Raw genomic sequence first — 22,760 nt, 5'->3', positions numbered from 1 at the left:
TCTCTTTCACTAAATAGCACATTACTATTTGTCACAACGTACAATTTAGTTTAAAACATGTTTGTACGTAGGTAACTAACTATACATTTATTAGCTCTTTCGTTTTCATTTAGATTGTACAAACTTGATGTTTAAATTAGTTTGAATCCCAAACTTGATATTCTATCTCTTTTGCAAGATTTTATATTCCATTTTTATTCTTTATTTCTCAAGATTTTCTTAATCCAATTCAAATTTTATAGCCCAATTTATATTCAGACTTCAGAGTAAGTGTCAAACAAGAAAAAGTATGACTGCAATTTTTGTTTGGATGTTGATGTTATTAATAGCTGTTAAGTTTGAAAGCAACAGGTTTTATATACCAATTTTGAGTGCTTAAAAGTTGAAATTGATCCATCGTTTCTCTTACGAGACAAAAGTATTGCTTTAACCAGTGAGCTATATCATACTATCCAAAGTAGTGAGATTCCTTTTTTCATGGTAAACGAGATTTGCTAAAAGGCGACTCCTTTAAAGCAAGGATGTGCATTATTGAGTAGTAAATTAAACTTTTGGAGTTTTTTTTTCTTTTCTTTTTTCTTTTTCTTTATCTCTTTTGGCGCAGAGAGACAAAATGAAAGGATCGAACTGTAACTGACTCTCTCACTGTTCCAAAACCAAAACGCTCATCTTTGTTCATTTTCTGTGCTTTGTGGGAACTTGATGTTGGTGGGTCGTCCTCATTTGCGCTCCTAACTGCTATGCTCTAATCAAAATCAACTCTTTGGCATTTGGTTCTACGGTTGTGCATATTTTTGGAGCTCGTTCTTGGGATTTCTCTGACGAGTTAGGATTTGAATGTGCTTGCAAGGATAAATAGTGAGATATACATAGAGAGAAGAGAAAGGAGTGGAAAGAATAAATGGGGGAAAAACCAGAAGTGCTGGAGGCTGTGTTGAAGGAAGCTGTGGATTTGGTAACAGATCTGAGCATCTTAAAGCCCTTTTGGTGTTTGGCTGTTTGTTTTGGTTGCCTTATTCTCATTTTGTTTAACTGCAGGAAAATATACCCATTGATGAGGTTTTTGAAAATCTGAGATGTAGCAAAGAGGGTCTTACTAGTGAGGGTGCTGAGGAAAGGCTGAAGATTTTTGGCCACAATAAGCTTGAGGAAAAGAAGGTAATGCTCCACTTAGTAGTAGCATTGTGGTTAACTCTGCTAACTTGGTCTGAATTTTTCTTGTTGTATGGTTTCAGGAAAGCAAAGTTTTGAAGTTTTTGGGTTTCATGTGGAATCCTCTATCATGGGTTATGGAAGCTGCTGCAATTATGGCCATTGCACTTGCAAATGGAGGAGTAAATGCCCGGCTACATGGATTGTTATTTATGTTTCTTTCTTCCATATCTTCTTTGCTGTTCATTGTTCTAAGTACTATTTACTTACTTGCAGGGAAAGCCCCCGGATTGGCAAGATTTTGTTGGTATCATCACCCTGCTTATCATTAACTCTACAATCAGTTTTATTGAGGAAAACAATGCAGGAAATGCTGCAGCTGCTCTCATGGCTCGTCTTGCTCCCAAAGCCAAGGTTTTAGAGATGAATTATTGCGTGTGCTGCATTTTTGCTTGAAACTGTACCTTGTTGGCTTAGTTTCGTCTGTCTTTGAGATGCTTAAAGTTTAGTGGAACCACAATTTTTAGGTGATATGTACTTGAATTTCTTTGTTTGGCTTTTGATTTTCTGTGCAAGGTTCTTAGAGATGGAAGGTGGAGCGAGCAAGATGCTTCCATTTTAGTTCCTGGGGACGTAATCAGTGTTAAACTTGGGGACATTATTCCAGCTGATGCTCGTCTTCTGGATGGGGATCCACTAAAAATTGACCAGGTTGGTAAAAAACCATGATACCTGGATATTTTAACCTGATTTCTCACCTACCATCCCTGCGCTCCTCATGTTGTAACTGTCCATTTCCTTACTAAGTTTGGCTTTTGGCTTTGCAGTCTGCGCTTACAGGCGAATCTCTTCCTGTAACGAAAGGACCTGGTGATGGTGTGTACTCCGGTTCTACTTGCAAGCAAGGAGAGATTGAAGCTGTGGTCATTGCTACTGGTGTCCACACCTTTTTTGGTAAAGCTGCTCATCTTGTTGACACCACCAACCAAGTGGGACACTTCCAAAAGGCAAGAAGATGTGTCATTGTATTACTTGATTTTCGGTTTGTGCAATTTCTTTCCTTTAACCGTCTACTTTTATCACTGTTGCCTCGTTTGTAGGTCTTGACAGCCATAGGGAATTTCTGCATATGTTCCATTGCTTTGGGAATGGTAATAGAGATCATTGTAATGTACCCAATTCAGGACCGAGAGTATCGTCCTGGAATTGATAACCTCCTTGTGCTATTGATTGGAGGAATTCCTATAGCCATGCCTACAGTTCTATCTGTGACAATGGCTATTGGTTCTCATAGGTTATCCCAACAGGTTAGCTTAGTTATTTAGAAGGTTTCCTGTTGCATCTTGTCTGACATGAGTTATGAAATAAACAATGGGATCATATAATGTTATTTCAGGGTGCCATCACGAAGAGGATGACGGCAATTGAAGAAATGGCAGGCATGGATGTCCTTTGCAGTGATAAGACGGGAACCCTAACTTTGAACAAGTTAACTGTTGACAAAAATCTTGTTGAGGTTGGCAAGGAGTTGCTTCTTGCTTGTTAATGGGATATTTTTTCCTCCTAGAGGCATTTATATTGTTTATTTCTAATTTCGTGTCTAAATATAACTTCAGGTTTTCGGTAAAGGTATAGATGCAGACACTATTGTTCTAATGGCTGCTCGAGCATCAAGAATTGAGAATCAAGATGCTATTGATACTGCCATTGTTGGGATGCTAGCTGATCCAAAGGAGGTAAGTGGTCATTAACCATATTTCCCCACTCTTTTGAAATGATTATCAAAAAGTTCAAAATGTTCATCACATCTTCCATGCTTTCAAAGGCACGTGCTGGGATTCAGGAAGTACATTTTCTTCCTTTCAATCCTACTGATAAGCGAACAGCTTTGACTTATATTGACCACGAGGGCAAGATGCACAGAGTCAGTAAAGGTGCTCCAGAACAGGTAAAAGGCTGCTCCATTTGAACTTGTGCAAATGTTGTCTCTGTTTTAACTGAGAACAGACTACTGAATATAGGTTCCTGTTTTAACTTTCACTTTTAGATTCTAAATCTTGCATACAACAAGTCAGAGATTGAGAGAAGAGTTCATGCAGTGATTGATAAATTTGCTGAACGAGGTTTGCGTTCGCTTGCTGTAGCATACCAGGTCAGTGAACATGGGCTTGTAGATTTTTTGATCCCTTCGTTAATAAGACCGCTATGCATCTTCTTTAGTCCAGTAGTTAAAGTACTGTTGATTATAAGTCTTATGACATCTATTGGATTCATATCAGGAAGTTCCAGAAGGAAGAAAAGAAAGTCCTGGAGGTCCCTGGCAATTCATGGGCCTCTTGCCTTTGTTTGATCCACCGAGACATGATAGTGCAGAGACAATTAGGAGAGCTTTAAATCTTGGAGTAAACGTGAAAATGATTACCGGTACGTTTCAGATTTTACATGCCTGGTAGAAATGCTCTCCATGTATGGAATGTCACAAATATTCTTATGTGATTCTGACTAGAGATTGCTAAAACATTGCCACATCTATTAAGCTTGCTGAATTTATCTAGATTGTTAGTTCATTTACCTTGCTTCTTTTATAGGAGATCAGCTGGCTATAGGCAAGGAAACAGGACGTCGATTGGGGATGGGAACCAACATGTATCCATCATCTGCTTTGCTAGGACAGGAAAAGGATGAGTCAATTGCTGCTTTACCTGTTGACGATCTTATCGAGAAAGCAGATGGTTTTGCGGGTGTATTCCCTGGTATTTTTCCAGTAATTGACTCAAAATGTTAGTTTGGGGAACAGAAAAAATCGGTTCTTGTCTTAGGATACTGGCTCACCATGATTTTTTGTTGGTTCAGAGCACAAATATGAGATTGTAAAACGCTTGCAAGCTATGAAACATATCTGTGGTATGACTGGTGATGGAGTGAATGATGCTCCTGCACTTAAAAAAGCAGACATAGGTATAGCTGTTGCAGATGCAACTGATGCTGCTCGGAGTGCTTCTGATATTGTTCTTACCGAACCTGGTCTCAGTGTTATCATCAGTGCTGTCTTGACTAGTAGAGCAATATTTCAGAGAATGAAGAATTACACGGTAACCTGTGGTTTGACCTTAAAATCTCTTCATTCAATAGTTGGTTTTTCAAGTTGCAGCCTTTGAGATTGCATTATTACCATCTCCCTTTCTTCTTTTGAAGTTCTGATTTGTTTGCCTATTCTGACTCACGTTTAATTTTTGCCCATGTCAGATTTATGCAGTTTCCATCACAATACGTATTGTGGTAAGTTGTTAGAATATATATTAATTATATGTAAGGTTTGCTGTTCTGTTCTTCCATGTCCCGAATGACAAGTCATGTTACTGATCTTTTGATTGTGTTTGTTGCAGCTTGGTTTCATGTTGCTGGCTCTCATTTGGAAATTTGATTTTCCACCATTTATGGTGCTTATCATTGCTATCCTTAATGATGGTTTGTTCTAAATCCTTGTATCTGATCTGCTGATTATTTGAAGTTCATATAAATCAATGTGATTCTTTTTCCACTGTTTATTGAAAACTCGTCAAATGATTAATGTGTAGGTACAATCATGACAATATCGAAGGATAGGGTTAAACCGTCTCCTCTGCCAGATAGTTGGAAGCTGGCTGAAATTTTTACTACTGGCGTTGTACTTGGTAGTTACTTGGCAATGATGACGGTCATATTTTTTTGGGCGTCGTATAAAACCAACTTTTTCCCTGTAAGACAATCCAATTTCCTTAATACTAAGTAATAATCTGTTAATGGTGGGTTCAGATGGAACCATTGTTTATGTTGTGTTCTGTAATCTAATATCTAATAAACTCTTTTTTCCTGCTCCTTGTTTTTAATTCTCTTGTACTTAGCTTGCTAGTAGCCCCTGCAATTCTTTTGATTTCTGCTGATCTGTCTCATTTTGTGTAAAATTCAGCGAATCTTTGGAGTATCAACCCTTGAAAAAACAGCTCATGATGATTTCCGGAAGCTAGCCTCAGCTATATATCTGCAAGTGAGCACCATCAGCCAGGCTCTCATTTTTGTTACGCGATCTCGAAGTTGGTCCTACGTTGAGCGTCCTGGGTTATTTCTTGTAGTGGCTTTTATTCTTGCTCAACTGGTAAGGCAAAACTTGTTTGACTTGTTGCACTTGTATTTTCAATTATACTTTCGAAGAAAATACTAAGTTTGATATTGAACAGGTTGCTACTCTGATTGCTGTCTATGCTAATTGGAGTTTTGCTGCCATTGAAGGAATTGGTTGGGGTTGGGCTGGTGTAATTTGGCTTTATAACATCATCTTTTATATTCCTCTTGATCCCATAAAGTTTGCTATTCGATATGCCTTGAGTGGGAAGGCTTGGGATCTCATGCTTGAGCAAAGGGTATAAATTTACACTGTTGCCTGCATTCTACCTGTCAAAGTTATGCATCAGTTGGTTTATTCACTTGTATTCTTTTAATAGGTTGCTTTCACAAGACAAAAGGATTTTGGTAAGGAACAACGTGAGCTACAATGGGCTCACGCCCAAAGAACCCTGCATGGTTTGCAACCGCCTGATACTAAGATGTTCACCGAGAGAACTCATTTCACAGAACTCAATCACATGGCTGAAGAAGCCAAAAGGAGAGCTGAAATTGCTAGGTATGTTGCAAAACATCATTTTTGGTTTGACATTATTTGAAACTGATTGCTGGTTTAAGTTATCATTCTGCAATTACCAATTTGGTTTCATTTCATAAATCTTGCAGATTGAGAGAACTCCATACACTGAAAGGCCATGTAGAGTCAGTGGTGAGATTGAAGGGTCTCGATATTGAAACGATCCAACAAGCATACACCGTGTAAGGGGATGTTCAATACTGTAATATACTGTCTTGTAGTTATATGGTGACTGCTGGCATTAGAATATGCAATTGGCACAAGCTGCTTGGAAGTTAAAGAAAGATGAAACAACGGTTTACACCTGTATTTGGCTTTTGGTCTTTTAGCATATTATAGGACTATCGTTTTTGACGCTTTTCTGTGTTATATTAGTCTTTTTTTTTTTTCTATTGCCGGACTTGGCATATCTTGTAAGTTGTAATGCACTGCGTCCCCAAGAGGAAGTTTTTATGAAATGATGTCATTTATGTTCATTCCTAACTTACTGGATCTTTTTCTACTGGATTCTCATGGAGTTTACCAATTATCATCGCTTCTCAGTGTTAATGAAAGATTGATAGTGAACCAAACATACGAAAGTATTTGGCCCAATGAACTTTAGGAGATTGTTTGGCTCAAAGTGATTGTGGGTTTTACCACTAAAAAATTTCAGTTTCATGTGTTATTGCTCCTTATATTGTGAGTTTAAGTTCACAATTCTACTTGTCTCAAAACGCCTCCACACCCTTGAATTTGGTAATTTTCTAAATCATGAAGAAGCAAAACTACTAAAACGATTCTGTTCTTGAGATTACGTTACTTGTCTCCTAGCTTCTGTCAACACATTTATACTATGATTCATGATGGTAAAGTTCTCACAAGAGAGTTTTCAATTAATAAGAGTTGGGTTAGGATATTACCACTTTCTAAAAGCTAAAAACTACACAGTTTAGAGCGTGTAGCGCTCATAGGGAGTAGAAATAGTCCAATCTTTCTTTGTAAAAGACCTTCAACAGACAATCTCCAGTGGCACTGCCCTTTGTCTTCTCAGTTCTTACGAAACAAATAAAATCAAGAAACTACTAGAGTAAATAGATCATACCAGACAAACAAAGACGACCCACTGATGGGATTTCTTAGAAAGGGAAAATCTGATTAATGGATGTGAAAGGTACAAAATGCCTTCTCTTGCCTTTAACAAAAGCAGAAAAAAGCATGGGGACAATGTTAAGTGCCATGCCAATACTCATCCTTTACTAAAAGAGCTCTCACTTAATTTGGCAGAGAATCTAGAGAAAGTTGGGTCAGGGATTCTGTCTAATCATTGTAAATATGATGAACGAGGCTGCTAGGATCTTGAAACCACGATGGTCGAGACAAAAAATTGAAACAAAAAATGAAGGATATGTCCAGTACTTTTGTCTTAATCTTCTGGTTTTTCAACTTAAAATTTAATGGAGAATCAACACTAGAGTGTGTGAGATAGAGACAGTGAGCACAGGCAAATCCTAAGTCTTTAGTGGTCAAAGTAAGTATCGAGGTCGTGAAGCTGCTGGCTCCATTAAAGATGTTTTAGGATACTGCCTAACAAGAATCCGTCTTTAAGAACTACGATATAATCCAAGTTTATAATCAAGAAATTGCCCAAGTAGCTAGATATTATTGCATACCCAACAAACAAGAAAGACACTCCTATGCTTCTCATGTTCTCTGGAACTTGCTTGTAGTAAAACTCATCATGAGCAATAGATGTGAAAGCTTCAGAAATGCCTATCAAAATGAACTGAGGTATCAACCACATACCAGACATTGAAGAAATGGCACCTCTTCCAAATTCTATCCCAATTGGTTTCTCAAGAGCCAAATGCCTTCTCTTACACTCAACAAAAGCAGAGAGAAAAAGGACTGCCATGTTAGAGTACCAAACCAACACTCGTCCTTTGGAGAAGAGTTGTGCCACTTTCTTTTCCAGTGAGTTTCCAGAGAGCTGGTATGAAAATTCTTGAGTTAAGATGTAGAAGGAGGCTGCCGGTATCTTGAAACCAGAAGAGCTTGAAACACTCCATATGTTTGATGGACTATGGGAACATAGTAAATGATACTGGCAATTAAACCCTACAGGAATGATCCTTAAAGTGCATTGAATGAATTTCGAAATTTGGTTTTCCATTTTCCAAATATCCACTTTTTCTTTTACTGCTTTAATTTGAGATCAACCATATTTATCATTTTCTCTTAATTATATGAGTTTTGATTCCTCTTCTTCAACAGGTTTCATCTACAATCATTCACCTTCGATTACACATGTACCAATTGTATAGGATGAACAATTCAATGAAGATGATAGGTTTAAAGATTACGAATTGGTAGAAACAGTTTTGCATTCTCAAATGTTCTTTTCATACACCTTGAATGTAAAAACTAAAAGCCCAATTATATTACCTAGCTACCCACTATTCTACATCCACTTAGATACAATATTCAAAGTTTAGTTCAATAATAATTAACATGTTTAACTCCTAAACTAAACTCTCAAAAAGAAGAAAAAAATTCTATAAATTAAACTAATAATTGAACAAAATAACAATAATGGTAAAGAATCCTAATTTTAGTGTACAAAACTAAAGTATTGGAGGGAAACCTGATATTGCCATGGTGCTTTCAACATTCTTCATCCTTCACCGGCAAATCATTCCGACGAACATTTTCTGTCAACTTCACTTTATCATCATAACCTCTCACAAAACGCCTTGCGAAGATCACGAAGTACAGTAGATTCAATGTTTCGAGCACGGCTAATGTGAAATAGTAGTAGTCTAGTCTATTCTGGTTTAGGTCGTGTCCCCCTACCCATGGCGATTTTGCAATTTTGGCACTTACTTTTTTGATCACATAAACTATCAAAGAGCTTAAGTAGCTCGCTACTGAGATTGTGAGGAAGAAGATGGCTCCTGCAACTGTTCTCATATGTTCCGGCATATGCATTGTGAAGAACTCCATTATGGCTACCAATGCAAATGCCTCCATTAGACCAGTGAGAACATGTTGCGGTAACAGCAATGCGAAACTTGTTGGTGAAATGAACAATCTGTTTTTCAAAGCAGCGTCTCTTCGATGTTTCTCGACGACCCCTGAGGTGATCATACTGAAAATCGACAGGAGGATCCCTATTGTGATTCTCTGTTCCATTGTAAGTCTTCTTTCTTTTCCGGTGATTTTCTTTCCTAGTTTGATGAGAACCCTCTCGTAGATTATGATCCATATAGATAGAGCTATCATACCGGCTAAGCTCATCCAGCCGGGTGGGAATTTAAAATGGGGTCCGATTGATCTGTTTGATTGTATTGCTTGAAGAATCCCAAATGTGTTTGGTTGATTGAATACTATGAAACACCCAATTCCTGATATCCAAACGGGAATTATAGACACTAGGCATTTGAATCCTTCCACTTGCTGTAAACTGCATAACCTCCATGAATTTTTGGGTTTTCCCTGTTCATCCAATTCCTCTTCTGGATTTACTATAATCGCAGCTCTATCCAGCCATTTGAACCTATCTGTGTGAATAAGCTTTTCCCCGCATGTAGAATCCTCCATTGGTGAGTCATAAAACGAGCTGGATGAAATCGAATGTCCTCGTTTTCTATAGGCAGCTACAATGACTCTGGCCACATCCGTAAGCATGCTTCCTCTGGGCTTAACGATGATGTAAGTATGCCGACCCAGCAAGAAAATCGAGATGGAGATGAAGAAACAAATGGTGGGAATGGCAAATCCGAGGGTCCAACTTACATTGGTTTGAACATAAACAACACCAGTGAGAGCTATAAGTAGAGCAATGGTGAAAGAAAGGTACCACCAATTAAAGAAGCTTTCTAATTGAGACTTTCCCTTTTCTGTGGTGGTGTCGAATTGATCAGCTCCAAATGCAACATTGCAGGGACGAATACCACCAGCACCAATCGACAACAGACCGAGACCGGTGAATAGAACAAGGAGCTGCCAAAGATGTGGCTGTGGGCAATGGCCTGAATCATCAGCATTACAATGAGGAGGCCTGAGCTGGTGGAGAGCTGCGGTGAGAGCAACAGTCCCCATTCCCTTTTCAAAGACAAAGAAGATTAATTATGAGATAAATGTTGATGAATTCAACAAGGGTATAGTAAAAGCAATACCAAGAATGATGCAATGGAGCCATATAGGAGAGTGCGGTAGCGGCCAAGACGAGTATCTGCAATGAAAGCACCGGCTAAAGTGGCAATATTCGAGGTTCCAATCCATATGTTAACCACATTAACCACAAAAGTTCCATTGACATTATATTGGGTGCTGAGATACACAGTGATATTAGATATCAAACTCATGGATGACAGCTTCTCAAAAGACTCGTTCCCTTCAAAAGAAGATATATTCAAAACCAAAGGAAAAAACACAAAGCAGTTTGTCATGTATGATGTTTAAGTAATAATGAATGTTACAAACCGATAATGTATTTGACGGCACGCCATCCTCCAAGTTTCTGGCAAGGGGGCGGAGGAGGGTGGGAGGAGGGAAGAGGAGCTACCAAATCCATGGTGGCTGTGTAAAGACTGTAGGAAGGTGTGGAAGGAGGATGTATCAAAAGGAGTGGAGGAAATTAGGAATGGTGGAAAAGCTCCAAAATAGAAGGTAGTTGTTGAGGATTGTGTTTTATGGGTATATGCTGTTGTTTTGCATTGATCCTATTTTCCCGTTTTCTACTTCCCTATCCCCAACTATCACTCTTCTTCTCCCACACCTATTCTTATGGTATACATATTAGTTAGCATTTCCTTAATTTCTTCTCTTTTTGCACAAAATTAAAGTATATGAGATTTCTGTTTATGTAAAAATTAACATGGTTTTCCCACTAACATACTCAAATTTAATGTGTACGTGACACATTGTAAATGATGTTTTTGCATGTTTTTCGTTTTGTACACTTTAAACCTACGACATCTATTAGTCATATACAACGAGTTTCTATTCATATATATTCGTTATATATGTGTTAATTGAGTTTCTCACAATATGATTTATATTTATTGATTAAATTAACTCTTCTTAAATAATGATAAGCGAACAAATAGAATACTTAAATTTATCGTACGATTTAAAAGATGTGTAGAAGTCTAATTAAATCAATAATACATCTCAAATATTAGACTTGTTTGAATTTTGGATTAAATTAGGTTATAAATTAATTCTATTACCATTGTTAAAGCTTGATTTGTGCAATTTCTCACATAGGATTAATAAAAAATAAATAAAAGTATTCACCAAAATTAAAGTTCCAAGTTTAACCTTTTAAGATGTGAACAGTAATTCCATCTGGAGAATGGAAAAAGTTACGATTATGATTTTTATGTAAGTTTCTTTTTCAAAAAAAGAATGAATAAACTATAAGGTAAAGTATGAAAATATTGAAAAGAATAGAAGTGGTAGGAATATACTGCGAATGTTTCCATTGTATACATATGATTTAAGCAATTTTCCATCAAACAGGTGTCCCTTATTTGGAGCGAAGTGCTGACGGATGATCGATTGAGGGAAAAATCTCAAAATTAACTTTTGAATTTTCTCGTTTGCGTTTCAATTGCACAACTCTCAATGCCCACTTTGACAAAAAGCCTGCCCACTCTGCTCTCATGAATTGCAGGAAAACTAAAATCTCTCTCTCTCTCTCATCTGTTCAAATGATTATTTGGTTTAATAATGGCGCCTTCTTCCTTTCATTTCCATTTTACCACACATCACAACCTTCCTTCGTACTCCAACTCTTCTCTTTTTATCATCACTATCAACAAAACCCTCATCTAACTCAACTCCAGCAACCACAATTTGAAAGAAAGTTCAAATGGGTGTGCTCGTTTTGGTTGTTTCATCGCTTTTACTATCAACCCTTTTCAGCATTTGTACTTTTGCTCTCACCCCAGATGGTAAATCTCATTTTCCGTTTCTCCCCTGTTCCACTTCTTTAATTTTTCACTTTTTTTTTTTTTCATTTGGGTATGCTGGAAAATGGTATTACGTTCATGCTTTTGAACTAATCAACGAGAACGAGTAGCTTGATGGTTTGTTGAGGCCTGTTTTCTTTTTCCTTTGTATGATTCGATCAGTACGAAGCAAATTTCTGCGTTCTTAAATCCTCATTTCACAGGCTTAACGTTGTTGGAAATTAGAAGAGCGTTTAATGATAGCAAAAACCTCCTTGGTGATTGGGAAGCTTCGGATGAGTTTCCCTGTAAATGGCCTGGTATATCTTGTCATCCAGAGGACCAACGGGTTAGCTCAATGTATGTAATGGTGTCACCTTTCAGATTTGCCTTGTTCCTTTATTTCAGGTTCGGATTGTTTCTTCTCCAAGTTGATTTTTTTTTTTTTTTTGATTTTGGATGTTTCAGTAACTTACCTTACATGCAACTTGGAGGGATCATTTCTCCCAGCATTGGTAAACTCAGTAGATTACAGAGACTGTAAGTCCTACCGAATCATTTCTTCCCCCACATTTTCCCTCCTCCAATAGTATGATGGGCAAGAAGCTGAAGTTTAGAAACTTTCTGATTTAAAGTGATTCCATCTTACTTCTCTCTCATTGTCTTTTGTATGTTAACCATACCAGTGCACTTCATGAAAATGGCTTACATGGAAATATTCCTAGCGAAATCACCAAATGTACTCAGCTCAGAGCTCTGTAAGTGAAGAGTGTTGTAACTATTAGTTTCATATAGTCTATAGACATTCATCAATCTCCTCATGCATCGTTTTACCAACTTCATAGGTATTTGAGGTCTAATTATCTTCAAGGTGGCATACCTTCTGATATCGGAAGCCTTTCTGCTCTTACAATACTGTAAGTTTTCCTGAATCGTTTGGCATTTTTTGAATCTGTCTTTATATTCTATTTGAGATTTTGGTTCAGTCAATATAAGTCACGTAGTTGACTGGGGGACATTTTGTTAATATTGAATTTGTTTGACGAAATGTTGCTTGATCTTCTTTTTGGCACTATTTGTATGTACTGAATTAGTAAGTTAGGGACTTCTCTTTTTATACCATTATTGCATGTTTTCTTAATATTGAGGTTCAAATTAGGGATTTGTCAAGCAATGCGTTAAAGGGTGCTATTCCATCATCCATTGGTCAACTCTCGCTTTTGCGTCATTTGTAAGTTGAACTGCAGCTGTGGCACAACAAGAGTTTACTTAACACTTCTACCTATGGTTATTTTATCGTTTTCATATCATTCACAGGAATTTGTCCACAAACTTTTTCTCTGGGGAAATACCTGATTTCGGAGTTCTAAGCACATTTGGAAGCAATTCGTGAGTACTCCAGTCACATGTATTTTCCTAAATTTGCTCCCATACTAAGTTGTTGAATCATATATGAAAATGTGATATCCTATACGGCTATACCTAAAACTTGAACCTCCTAAAGTTTTAAAACTTTAGAACTGTGAACAAGGCTTTTGAAGTGTTTTTTTGTTATTCAAAAGAGACTTTCCTGTTGTCATGGACAATCTATATTTCTTGCACCTTGCCGATCGGCATCGATGATTTCACTTACTAGCATGGGTCTAATCAAGTAACATTCCTAACTCTAGGACTTATTTTTTATGTTCTCATCAGGTAGTTACTAAAAATAGTCTAGAGTTAGGATTTATTTTCATCATCTCTATAAAGAAACTGTGTAGTTGTACTGTAATAATCGAGATGGATGTTGTACTCGTTAGGAACTTTGGAGTACAGAGCATCCTTCTAACCAGGGTGAAGGGACATTATAAATTTGGCCTCCAGTTGGCACTGGTTGAAGCAGTAATTTAAAAAGGATCTAGTACTTTTCTTACTCCCTTTCTACATCTTTAAAAAATGTTATCTTCCTCAGAGTCCGAACTCCAATAGTGGACTATTACCGATGGGGTATTGCCTAAAATTGGAGGATGGGAGTCCGAGACCGAGGGTTCTGATAGGGTACTAAATGATTTGAAGACTTGCTGTGGATTTTCTACTTCCTCATTTTCTCTCTAATAATGCCCGTCTATTTTATTTTACTTTATTACTTCCATTAATTTTATCTCCATTTTCTTCCTTCCTTTTCAATTGGAGGAGGATTCTAAGCTTGTTGTGTTGATAGTTAAGTGTGTTACTGCAGGTTCATTGGAAATCTAGATCTCTGTGGTCATCAAGTTAACAAGGCTTGCCGAACCTCACTGGGATTCCCTGCAGTGTTGCCCCATGCTGAAAGCGATGAAGCTTCTGGTTAGTTTGCTGAGAAATGACATTTCAACTTGAATCACTTTTATTGCCTTGTAAAACTTGAAATATCTTGCTTAAACATACTTGCTCATGATTTTCTGTAGTTCCTATGAAAAAGTCTTCACACTACATCAAAGGGGTATTAATTGGTGCAATGTCCACTATGGGTGTTGCACTTGTAGTGCTTGTTCCATTCCTGTGGATACGGTGGCTATCAAAGAAGGAAAGAGCTGTCAAGAGATATACAGAAGTAAAAAAACAAGTGGTTCATGAACCAAGTAATCCTCTTTTCTCAGTTCTTGTGACAGGTTATGTTTCTTCTCAAGCATTGTCCAACTGATGCTAAACGTTCACTGTACAACAGGCACAAAACTTATTACTTTTCATGGTGACCTACCGTACCCATCATGTGAGATTATAGAAAAGCTGGAGTCACTAGATGAAGAAGATGTTGTCGGTTCAGGAGGATTTGGTATTGTATACCGGATGGTCATGAATGATTGTGGAACCTTTGCTGTGAAAAAGATTGATGGAAGCAGAAAAGGTTCAGATCAAGTGTTCGAGAGAGAGTTGGAGATTTTGGGTTGCATCAAACATATAAACTTGGTCAATTTGCGGGGCTACTGTAGTCTTCCAACTTCAAAGCTTCTTATCTATGACTTTCTAGCAATGGGCAGCTTAGATGATTTCTTGCATGGTATGACATTAACATGGGCATATACAGTGGTTCTGAAAGATTTTGTGCCTATTTTTTTTTCGATCTTTAGGCTAGTATTTCTACTGGTTTATTGCCAAGAGCTATATGACGTAGGAATCCATCTATACTGTCCTGTCAATATGTGTTGAAAATACTAACAGATTATATTGATTCCTTTTTTCCTTTTCTCTTGCACTTCATGCAGAACATGGACCAGAAAGACAGCCTTTGGATTGGAGAGCTCGTCTTAGGATAGCCTTTGGCTCTGCTAGGGGGATTGCATACTTGCATCATGATTGTTGTCCAAAGATCGTACATCGTGATATTAAATCGAGTAACATTCTACTTGATGAAAACTTGGTGCCCCATGTATCTGACTTTGGACTGGCCAAGCTTTTGGTTGACGATGATGCTCATGTCACAACTGTAGTTGCTGGAACTTTTGGTTATTTGGCTCCAAGTGCTCATTAGTTCTGTATTTAAAAGAAAGGCTTGATACGATAATTCATGAATGATTTAGAATATTTCCTTGGTATGTTGAATGGCTGAATTTTTCATTTCCATGCAGAATATCTGCAAAGTGGGAGGGCAACTGAAAAATCAGATATTTATAGCTTTGGAGTCTTATTACTGGAGCTGGTGACTGGGAAGAGACCAACGGATCCATCATTTGTAAAGCGAGGCCTAAATGTTGTTGGTTGGGTATGCTCTAAAAACGATCTGTTCTTTCTGCCCAAAACATTACTCTACACGGTTCCATAATTAATGTGTGGCACACTTCTTTAGGAGAAGTCAGGTTAAACACTAACTAAAATCACAGTGATAAAATCCATTGAATAAGATCAAGTGAAACTTCGACAGAATTTTATTCGAGAAAATTAGTTTAGGTAATGTTCAAGGACACGCATGTACAGACACATACATTCACGTGCATAATTTGTTTCCTTTTTCTGCCGCAAAAGTTTCACTGTTGCAATGTGTTGATATTTTATAGATGCACATATTATTGGGAGAAAACAAAATGGATGAGATAGTTGACAAAAGGTGCAAGGACGTTGATGCCGATACTGTAGAAGCAATTCTCGAAATAGCAGCCAAATGCACGGATGCCGACCCAGACAATCGGCCATCAATGAGTCAAGTTTTACAGTTTCTTGAGCAAGAAGTCATGTCACCTTGTCCTAGTGATTTCTACGAGTCTCAGTCTGATTATTCTTGAAACTTTCTGTAAAAGAAATGCTTATTTTGACCCCAGATCCGTTAATCTTCTGCAACTCTCTTGCAGCACTTGAATGTTTCATCTCTCTCAATGAAATATACAGATCATGGAGTTTGATAGTTTAACATCACCGTGTCTTGACTGGGAAGTTACCGATAATGTATGGTTTTGTAGAAGGAAAGCTGTCATCATAATGATTAATTTTTATTATTTGTTTAAGCTGTGGCAAAAGAGCAGTTAAGTTTCAACGTCACGTTAATAAGTAAACACTAAGCCACCAAACTTTGCCACCTACTGCCACTAACATTCTGCTGTCTCCTTTTCCTCTAAATTTTAAACCAATAATTTCTTTTATACAACTAGACATTCCTGACAGAAAAATGAAGTTTTTTTTTTCTCTACTGTTATATACTTTCAAGACAGTCAAATCTGTATCAGGAGTTGACAAATTCTTCTGCAAAAGGATTCTCCTCGTCAAACTCCTGACCCTTTCAGTCGCTGTTCACTTCAAATAGTGATTTAAATGCAACTAGACTTTAAATCCAATTTCATTGATTGGGTGCTTAAGATTTTTTTAGTAATCCTAGATAAGGACAAGCACGATGGGACAGAGAAAAATAGAGAGGCTGCTATTGTTTATTCATTTTCCCATTATTAATGTGATTTAGCTTTTGGGGTTTTTTTCTAATGTTTGAGAAGTGGCAAAGATACAGAAATGGAGTTGTCTCTTTATGGGAATGACCTTTGGACGTCTTCAAAGGTCAAGTCTGCAACTCAGCTTCGAGTACTTTTTTCAAGCCTCTGCCATTCTTTCATAACTTTTCCCGAAATCTCATTCCTCTCCAAATGGTGTCTTTGTCAGATTCGCGTTTGAATTTACATTGCATGCTATTAATCTATTGACAATATTCTATTTTCTATATTTTTTTATTGTATATCACAAACTTCGTTTTGCGGCTTTTCCCATACTTTCTCTGTTTTCTCGATCTTCCCTATATTTTGTCGCCAAATATCCAAAACGTCTGGTTGAGATAGAAGTACAGAGGGTTGGAGGTGGGTCAAGCGTAGAATCCGGAATGAGCCTGCAATTGAAGCCAATTCATCACCACCTCCACCACTATGGCGGCCGCCATTGTCACAATAATGAGCCGTATCAACCCAGTTACATAGAAAATATTCAAGTTCCATCGGGATGTATGCTCAACCATTCATTCGTTTCTTTGCTGCCGAGTTGTCATTTATTGAATGGAAAACGAGGGATTTCCGCTAGGTCTTTGGGACTATTCAACGATTGGAGAAGAAGGCGAAACAGGGGCAGCGACCGAATCGGTCACCGGAGTATTGTGGCGTCCAGCATTGCTGGGACACCGGTTTCAGATGGGTCAAAACCAGAGAAAGGCTTTGTTTCTCCTCCCCTCAGTGACATCCTTTGGCCTTCTGCAGGTTCGAAGGCTCCTTCTGAATCATAATCTATGAGAACTTTTCCATGAAACCCATGTCGGGGAACTGAAATTCGATACGAAAAATAACGAGATGGGTAATGTTTGTATTGTAATTGATGAAACAGGAGCATTTGCAGCAATGGCATTGCTGGGAAAAATGGATCAGATTCTAGCCCCAAAGGGGCTTTCTATGACAATTGCACCATTAGGAGCCGTCTGTGCTGTCCTGTTCGCAACACCCTCAGCCCCTGCAGCTCGAGTACTAGCAATTTCTTTAATTTGAACCCAAAAGTTCATTTTTTTTTCTTTGCTGAGATGGAGTTTTTTTCTTCTTTTTTTGGTCGCAGAAATACAACATTTTCCTGGCTCAGATTGGGTGTGCGGCAATTGGGGTTTTGGCGTTCACTTTGTTGGGGCCTGGATGGCTGGCTAGAAGCTCTGCTTTGGCTGCATCAATGGCGTTTATGATCTATACTGGTTCGACGCACCCACCAGGTTAAAACGAAGCCACTCAATTTGTAAATGTTCGTGTTCGTTTGTGATTTGTTTATAGATATGAATTTGTTTTTTTTTATTGTAATGTTAACAGCTGCAAGTTTGCCGATACTGTTCATCGATGGAGCTAAGATGCAACAGCTCAATTTCTGGTACGCTCTGTTTCCTGGTGCCGCCGGCTGTATTCTTCTTTGCTTAATAGTAAGCTCTCTCTCTCTTTTCTTTTTTTAATTCATTATATAATTCATAACTTACTGATTTACCTAACATTTTAGGGTGCCTTTACCTAACATTCTACCACAAGTTTGGGCATGAAGTGAGATATTATAATCTATGACTATTATAGTTTATGTTTGGATACAGATTATTATAGTTTTAATTATTATAATCTCTGTTGGAGAAGTAAGAAATAGTGACATAAGAGAGATGGAGACCGTGAAAGAGGGAGTGAAGAATAGTGAGGAATAGTGAAAGGGAGAGTGAAGGATTCGATAAATAAAATAAAAAATGTAGAATAGTCATAATTCTAGGATTATGATAATCGGTGGAGCAAACATGGAGTGGGCTTTCATAATCTAAGAGCTAAACAAACACTTAAAATTCATATTTCTAAATTACCAAAACAAACATAGTTTTAAAATTGAATATTTGCATTTATAAGATTGTTACAAATTTGATGGTTCGATTACGTAAGTTTTAGTGCTCAATTTTTATCACTGAAAGTTTGAAGGTTTAATAAACTAACCTTATATTTTAGAGATGATTTAACCATCTTGAGTTGACATATTGCTAAAGAATCTCGATAACTAAGAGATCATGAGTTCAACACATGACATAAGTATATTTTAGTCAAAAGTGTCAATTATTAAATGGTTGAATTATGGTATGATAGGGGTGTAGCCTTGGATGTTACATGAAACTCAACTATAACCATTTATTTCATATGAGATGTCTACTTATTGATATGTTATTAAATAAGAAAGTTGACAAAGCAATACTAACACTATACTTACTACTCTTTTTGTAAGTTATAGGCAATTGTTTTTCAAATTGGCTCTTTAGGTTTTTGAGATTCCAATTTACTTTCTATATAACTTTAAATTTTGTTTTTTAAAAAATCACCCCAATAAAATCTAGATGAGTTTGATTTTGATTTTCTTAATCGTTGATAATCCAACGATTTAAAATTACATTTGGAAACTAATAATGAATTATGAGAACTTAATCTCTATGATCAAATGTCTTATTTTGAGAAGTTAAGAACCAAATAGAAATAAGGTTATAATCGTAATTTTTATAAATTAAAGTTGAATTGAGTAATAAATATGAAGTTAGTGATGTTGAGAATCGTAGTATTACGAGCTAGAGTGTAAATGGATTGGATCGTTGGGTTAATTTTATATATATATTAACAAAATAAGAAATTCGGGTTTGATTGGATTAACTTAGACTATTTAAAAGCTAATTTGAATTCAATCGAATCGAGAAAAACATAAAAAACTTAATGCAACCAAATTCTTACAATTTGAATTGGATAGATTGAGTTATTCTGATTATCGGGTTATTTGAAAACCTTTACTACGAGCTATAAAAAAAATTATGAATTCATTAAACACAAAATCGAACATTGTTTCAAAATTGTAATGATTACATAACATAAGTATGGTTGTTTTGTTCTTTCTTTTCAGCAAGAGCTAGTGGTGTTGTTGAAGGAGAAGATCAAATTTTAAGGTGTGAATGAAAGAGTGAAACGGCCATTATTGAAGGTCTCCCATAGCCTTATGATCTGATGGAGAAAAGCTAATTCATTCCCCAAACCAAATATTTTGGACCCTTCATCATAAATTCAACCTCAAACACACCACATTCCATCAATTTGCCTCTTCCTTCATGCTTAAGTTAAAGTTGTAAATTTAATCTCTCACCATCCCTACTTTGTGTTTTCGTTGCATTTTACTTTGGGTTATGAAAGTATGATGCGATAAGCGTTCTTTTTCCCTCAAAATGAGTCCAACTACACTTATGATTAAAGTGAGTTTGACTTAGTGATGATATTGATATGACTTCCGTCTCAAGAGATCGAATGCTTTTGTAACTATTCGGTTTATAAGTTTTAATTTTATAATATATATATTATATGATGCAATGTTTTTGGTGACATCCATACTGAATATTGTTGACTATTGAGATATGTGTATGGGCAAAACGTAGGTAGTTTGAATGTTGATGGATGTACTCATATTTTGCTCATTTCTATAATCTAACTTTTAAATTTAATACTAATCCATACTATACAAAAGAAAATGACTAATGTAGCAAAAAGAAAAAGAATCCTAAACTTTGGTAGATTGATCCATTTATATTCCTCATTACATTATGTTTACATAAATAACTAACAAAATTTATAATTTTATCAATTAAACTCATACAAAATTTATAACTTTTAAAATTAATACTAATCCATTTTTTTACTTTAATTTATAACAAATTAATTTTATTGTTCTTATGTCATGTTCAATTGCATTATTTATATTTAGAAGTTTCTCAAAAACCATTTATTTCAATCACACTTTTATTCAAAATCTAAAAACTAAAAGTGATTAATATTAAAAAAAATTAAATAACAAAACTATCGAATTAAAATTGTTTGTTTTATCGTCATTGCTAACATTTCAATTAATAAATTTAAAACGATAGATGGTAATGGTAATGGTAATGGTAATGGTAATGGAGACATTTTTTTATAAATAAAATGAACTTGCTTAATTAAAAAAATACATGAAAATAGAGAAATTCTTTCGAAAATGCATCACCTTGACCAATTAAAAAATATAACATACAACGGTTTTTATTAAGCATTTAGTAGCAGTAGTATGTATCCTAATGCGATACAACTTGGTACAAACGTTCATGAATTGAGTTGGATGATCCTGAAAAAATTAATAAGGAACTACGTGTAAACATTTGAATGTAATAGCGTCGGTAGATAAAATTTAAGATAAGATATAATAATGTTATAAAAGGAAAGGAAAGGAAGAAATAAGGGTTGAATTTGTTGAAAATATTATGTAGACAAAATAAGATGGATGGAGAAATATGTGGATATGACGTGGAGTAGAACCCAACACAAAGTAGGAGGTACACGTCATGACTTCAATACACGTGTGACGTCCACACATTTAATGAATTTTGCATTCCATTGCTTCGTTACCTTTCCAAACTAATGTAGTTTGTGATCACATTATAACCTTTGAAATACCATAGATTACACACCTTTCCAATCAATTGAGTTGTACTTAAAATTGAATATAACAAAACTTCATTCTCAAGTTTATTAATAAATGGAATATATATATATATATATATATAATGTATGTAATTATAAAAGAAATAAATAGGTGGAAGTGGTGGGGGCAGGGGGGTGGTGGTGTTTTGAGTCTGATCTAGTCACGGATCGTTTGCCAGGTGGTCAAGCACGTCCACGTCAGTGGGACCAAGCACGATGGAGATTCCAAGACGAGGCTTTAGGGTTTTATTTATTTTAAAATTATAATTTGTAATTTTACCATAGTGCGGTGACTGTCTGTCCCCGCGTTGATGGTGACGGTTGTGTCGTTTTAATAAAACTCACCTTTTGCCAAAAACCTTAATCTCACAAGATCGTACCCATCATATGCACACGTGGCTTTAATCCATCGAATCCCCTCACTTCCGGGCTTTCATGGTACCGGCTACCTCCGGTTATTACCTGACACGCGTCCCTCTCTCATTCGACTTTCTTCTCCATTCTCTACAGTCAACGGATAAGGTAGCTCTGCCGTTTCCTTGACCTTTTCTATTCCCCAATAAATCCCCGCCACGTACCCCCTTTTTTATTTTCTTAATTTTATAATATCTCCCCCTTAAATTTGTTTTATTATTTTGATAAGTCTATTCAAATTTCATCACTATCATATCTATCCATACATCACAACACTGCCAATCAAAATGTGAATCCTTCTTTCTAATTAGTAAATGTGAATTTGATCTCAAGAATGGGTTTGATCAGAGTGGGATTAAGAATTTGGTTGTATCATATTTTGGAGAAAGTAAGGAAAAAGATGGGAATAAGTTTGAAAAAATGTATGGGTTATATTGAAGTAGAAAATTTTGTTTTCTTTTTTTTTTAATTTGAATTGGATGGGATAATTTGACTAAGCTCAAAAGTTTTATGTGGGCAATGGGATGTAAGTGGGAAATCAGCATCAAATGGACCATTTATTATTATTATTATGTTGTTGTTGTTGTGTTTTCCTTTTTTGTAAAAAAAAAAAAGTGAAGAAATTCAAGCTAAGAATGATTATTATTAATGAAATATCCAATTTATTTTAATTACATCTTCTCATCCATTATATATATGTTTATAACAATAAAGTGATTTTGTGTTCCATTGCAACACACACACACATACACACAGCTTCTTCCACTCTAAATAATGCCTCATCATACAACAACACTATACAGATTCTGATCAACTTTACCACTTCACCATGTGCTTTGTCTCCTCTCCTCTCCTCTCCTCTCCACTCTTTCTTTCTTTTCTTTTTATACTTTTATTCCCTTCATTTTCTCTCTAAACTTTTACTCACCAATGGGTTGATTCGTTTTGTTTGCAAAAATGAAGTTATGAAGCGAAATTTGTGTTTGATATGTGAGTTTACTAACGGTATGTATGCTATGAAATGGTTAATTTTATATTTTACTTCTTTTATGTTGATGGTGAAATTCAAACATGAGAACACACATTCACTTCACATTTGTAATGAATTTGTTTCCAGGA

At 36.2% G+C, this 22,760-nt stretch overlaps 4 protein-coding genes and 1 long non-coding RNA gene across 6 annotated transcripts; 4 read left to right on the top strand and 1 right to left on the bottom strand.

Annotated features, from left to right (window-relative positions):
• Nucleotides 1–522: 522 nt before the first annotated feature.
• Nucleotides 523–6,313, top strand: LOC101214920 (ATPase 11, plasma membrane-type). Its single transcript, XM_011652936.2, has 21 exons — nt 523–955; nt 1,039–1,158; nt 1,236–1,334; nt 1,429–1,566; nt 1,729–1,863; nt 1,980–2,159; nt 2,253–2,459; nt 2,549–2,668; nt 2,769–2,888; nt 2,978–3,100; nt 3,200–3,304; nt 3,432–3,576; nt 3,741–3,905; nt 4,006–4,244; nt 4,399–4,431; nt 4,539–4,620; nt 4,731–4,891; nt 5,102–5,287; nt 5,370–5,552; nt 5,634–5,812; nt 5,920–6,313. The coding sequence occupies exons 1-21, from the start codon at nt 902–904 to the stop codon at nt 6,014–6,016; spliced, it is 2,871 nt and encodes a 956-aa protein (XP_011651238.1). The 5' UTR covers nt 523–901; the 3' UTR covers nt 6,017–6,313.
• A 1,862-nt stretch (nt 6,314–8,175) lies between these two features.
• Nucleotides 8,176–10,411, bottom strand: LOC101219521 (protein NRT1/ PTR FAMILY 2.8). The gene is made up of 3 exons (XM_004152492.3): nt 10,295–10,411; nt 9,988–10,205; nt 8,176–9,913 (listed from the first exon to the last, which is right to left on the bottom strand). The coding sequence occupies exons 1-3, from the start codon at nt 10,383–10,385 to the stop codon at nt 8,474–8,476; spliced, it is 1,749 nt and encodes a 582-aa protein (XP_004152540.1). The 5' UTR covers nt 10,386–10,411; the 3' UTR covers nt 8,176–8,473.
• On the top strand, nt 9,550–10,551 carry LOC116404607. The gene is made up of 2 exons (XR_004217554.1): nt 9,550–9,664; nt 9,753–10,551. It is a non-coding gene; the product is annotated as an uncharacterized LOC116404607 (long non-coding RNA).
• Nucleotides 10,552–11,359: 808 nt separating this feature from the next.
• Nucleotides 11,360–16,185, top strand: LOC101219279 (LRR receptor-like serine/threonine-protein kinase FEI 2). 2 transcript variants are annotated; one of them, XM_004152491.3, is made up of 13 exons: nt 11,368–11,769; nt 11,991–12,126; nt 12,235–12,306; nt 12,453–12,524; nt 12,612–12,683; nt 12,926–12,997; nt 13,084–13,155; nt 13,985–14,091; nt 14,193–14,366; nt 14,453–14,785; nt 14,991–15,245; nt 15,354–15,487; nt 15,780–16,185. In XM_004152491.3, the coding sequence occupies exons 1-13, from the start codon at nt 11,688–11,690 to the stop codon at nt 16,002–16,004; spliced, it is 1,806 nt and encodes a 601-aa protein (XP_004152539.1). In that variant the 5' UTR covers nt 11,368–11,687; the 3' UTR covers nt 16,005–16,185. The 2 variants fall into 2 exon arrangements, with proteins under 2 accessions (XP_031743450.1, XP_004152539.1); XM_031887590.1 differs by lacking the exon at nt 15,780–16,185 and having other exon boundaries at nt 11,360–11,769; nt 14,991–15,255; nt 15,354–15,472.
• Nucleotides 16,186–16,720: 535 nt separating this feature from the next.
• LOC105434855 lies at nt 16,721–20,099 on the top strand. The gene is made up of 5 exons (XM_011652920.2): nt 16,721–17,447; nt 17,572–17,705; nt 17,794–17,941; nt 18,036–18,142; nt 19,630–20,099. Exons 1-5 carry the CDS (start codon nt 17,081–17,083, stop codon nt 19,669–19,671), a joined length of 798 nt encoding a protein of 265 aa, XP_011651222.2. The 5' UTR covers nt 16,721–17,080; the 3' UTR covers nt 19,672–20,099.
• The last annotated feature ends 2,661 nt before the right edge of the window (nt 20,100–22,760 follow it).

This window comes from Cucumis sativus, chromosome 1 (assembly GCF_000004075.3).
Source record: "Cucumis sativus cultivar 9930 chromosome 1, Cucumber_9930_V3, whole genome shotgun sequence".
NCBI lineage: Eukaryota > Viridiplantae > Streptophyta > Magnoliopsida > Cucurbitales > Cucurbitaceae > Cucumis > Cucumis sativus.
Note: the sequence above shows the minus strand (reverse complement) of the source record. Positions and strands in the feature narration are given on the sequence as shown.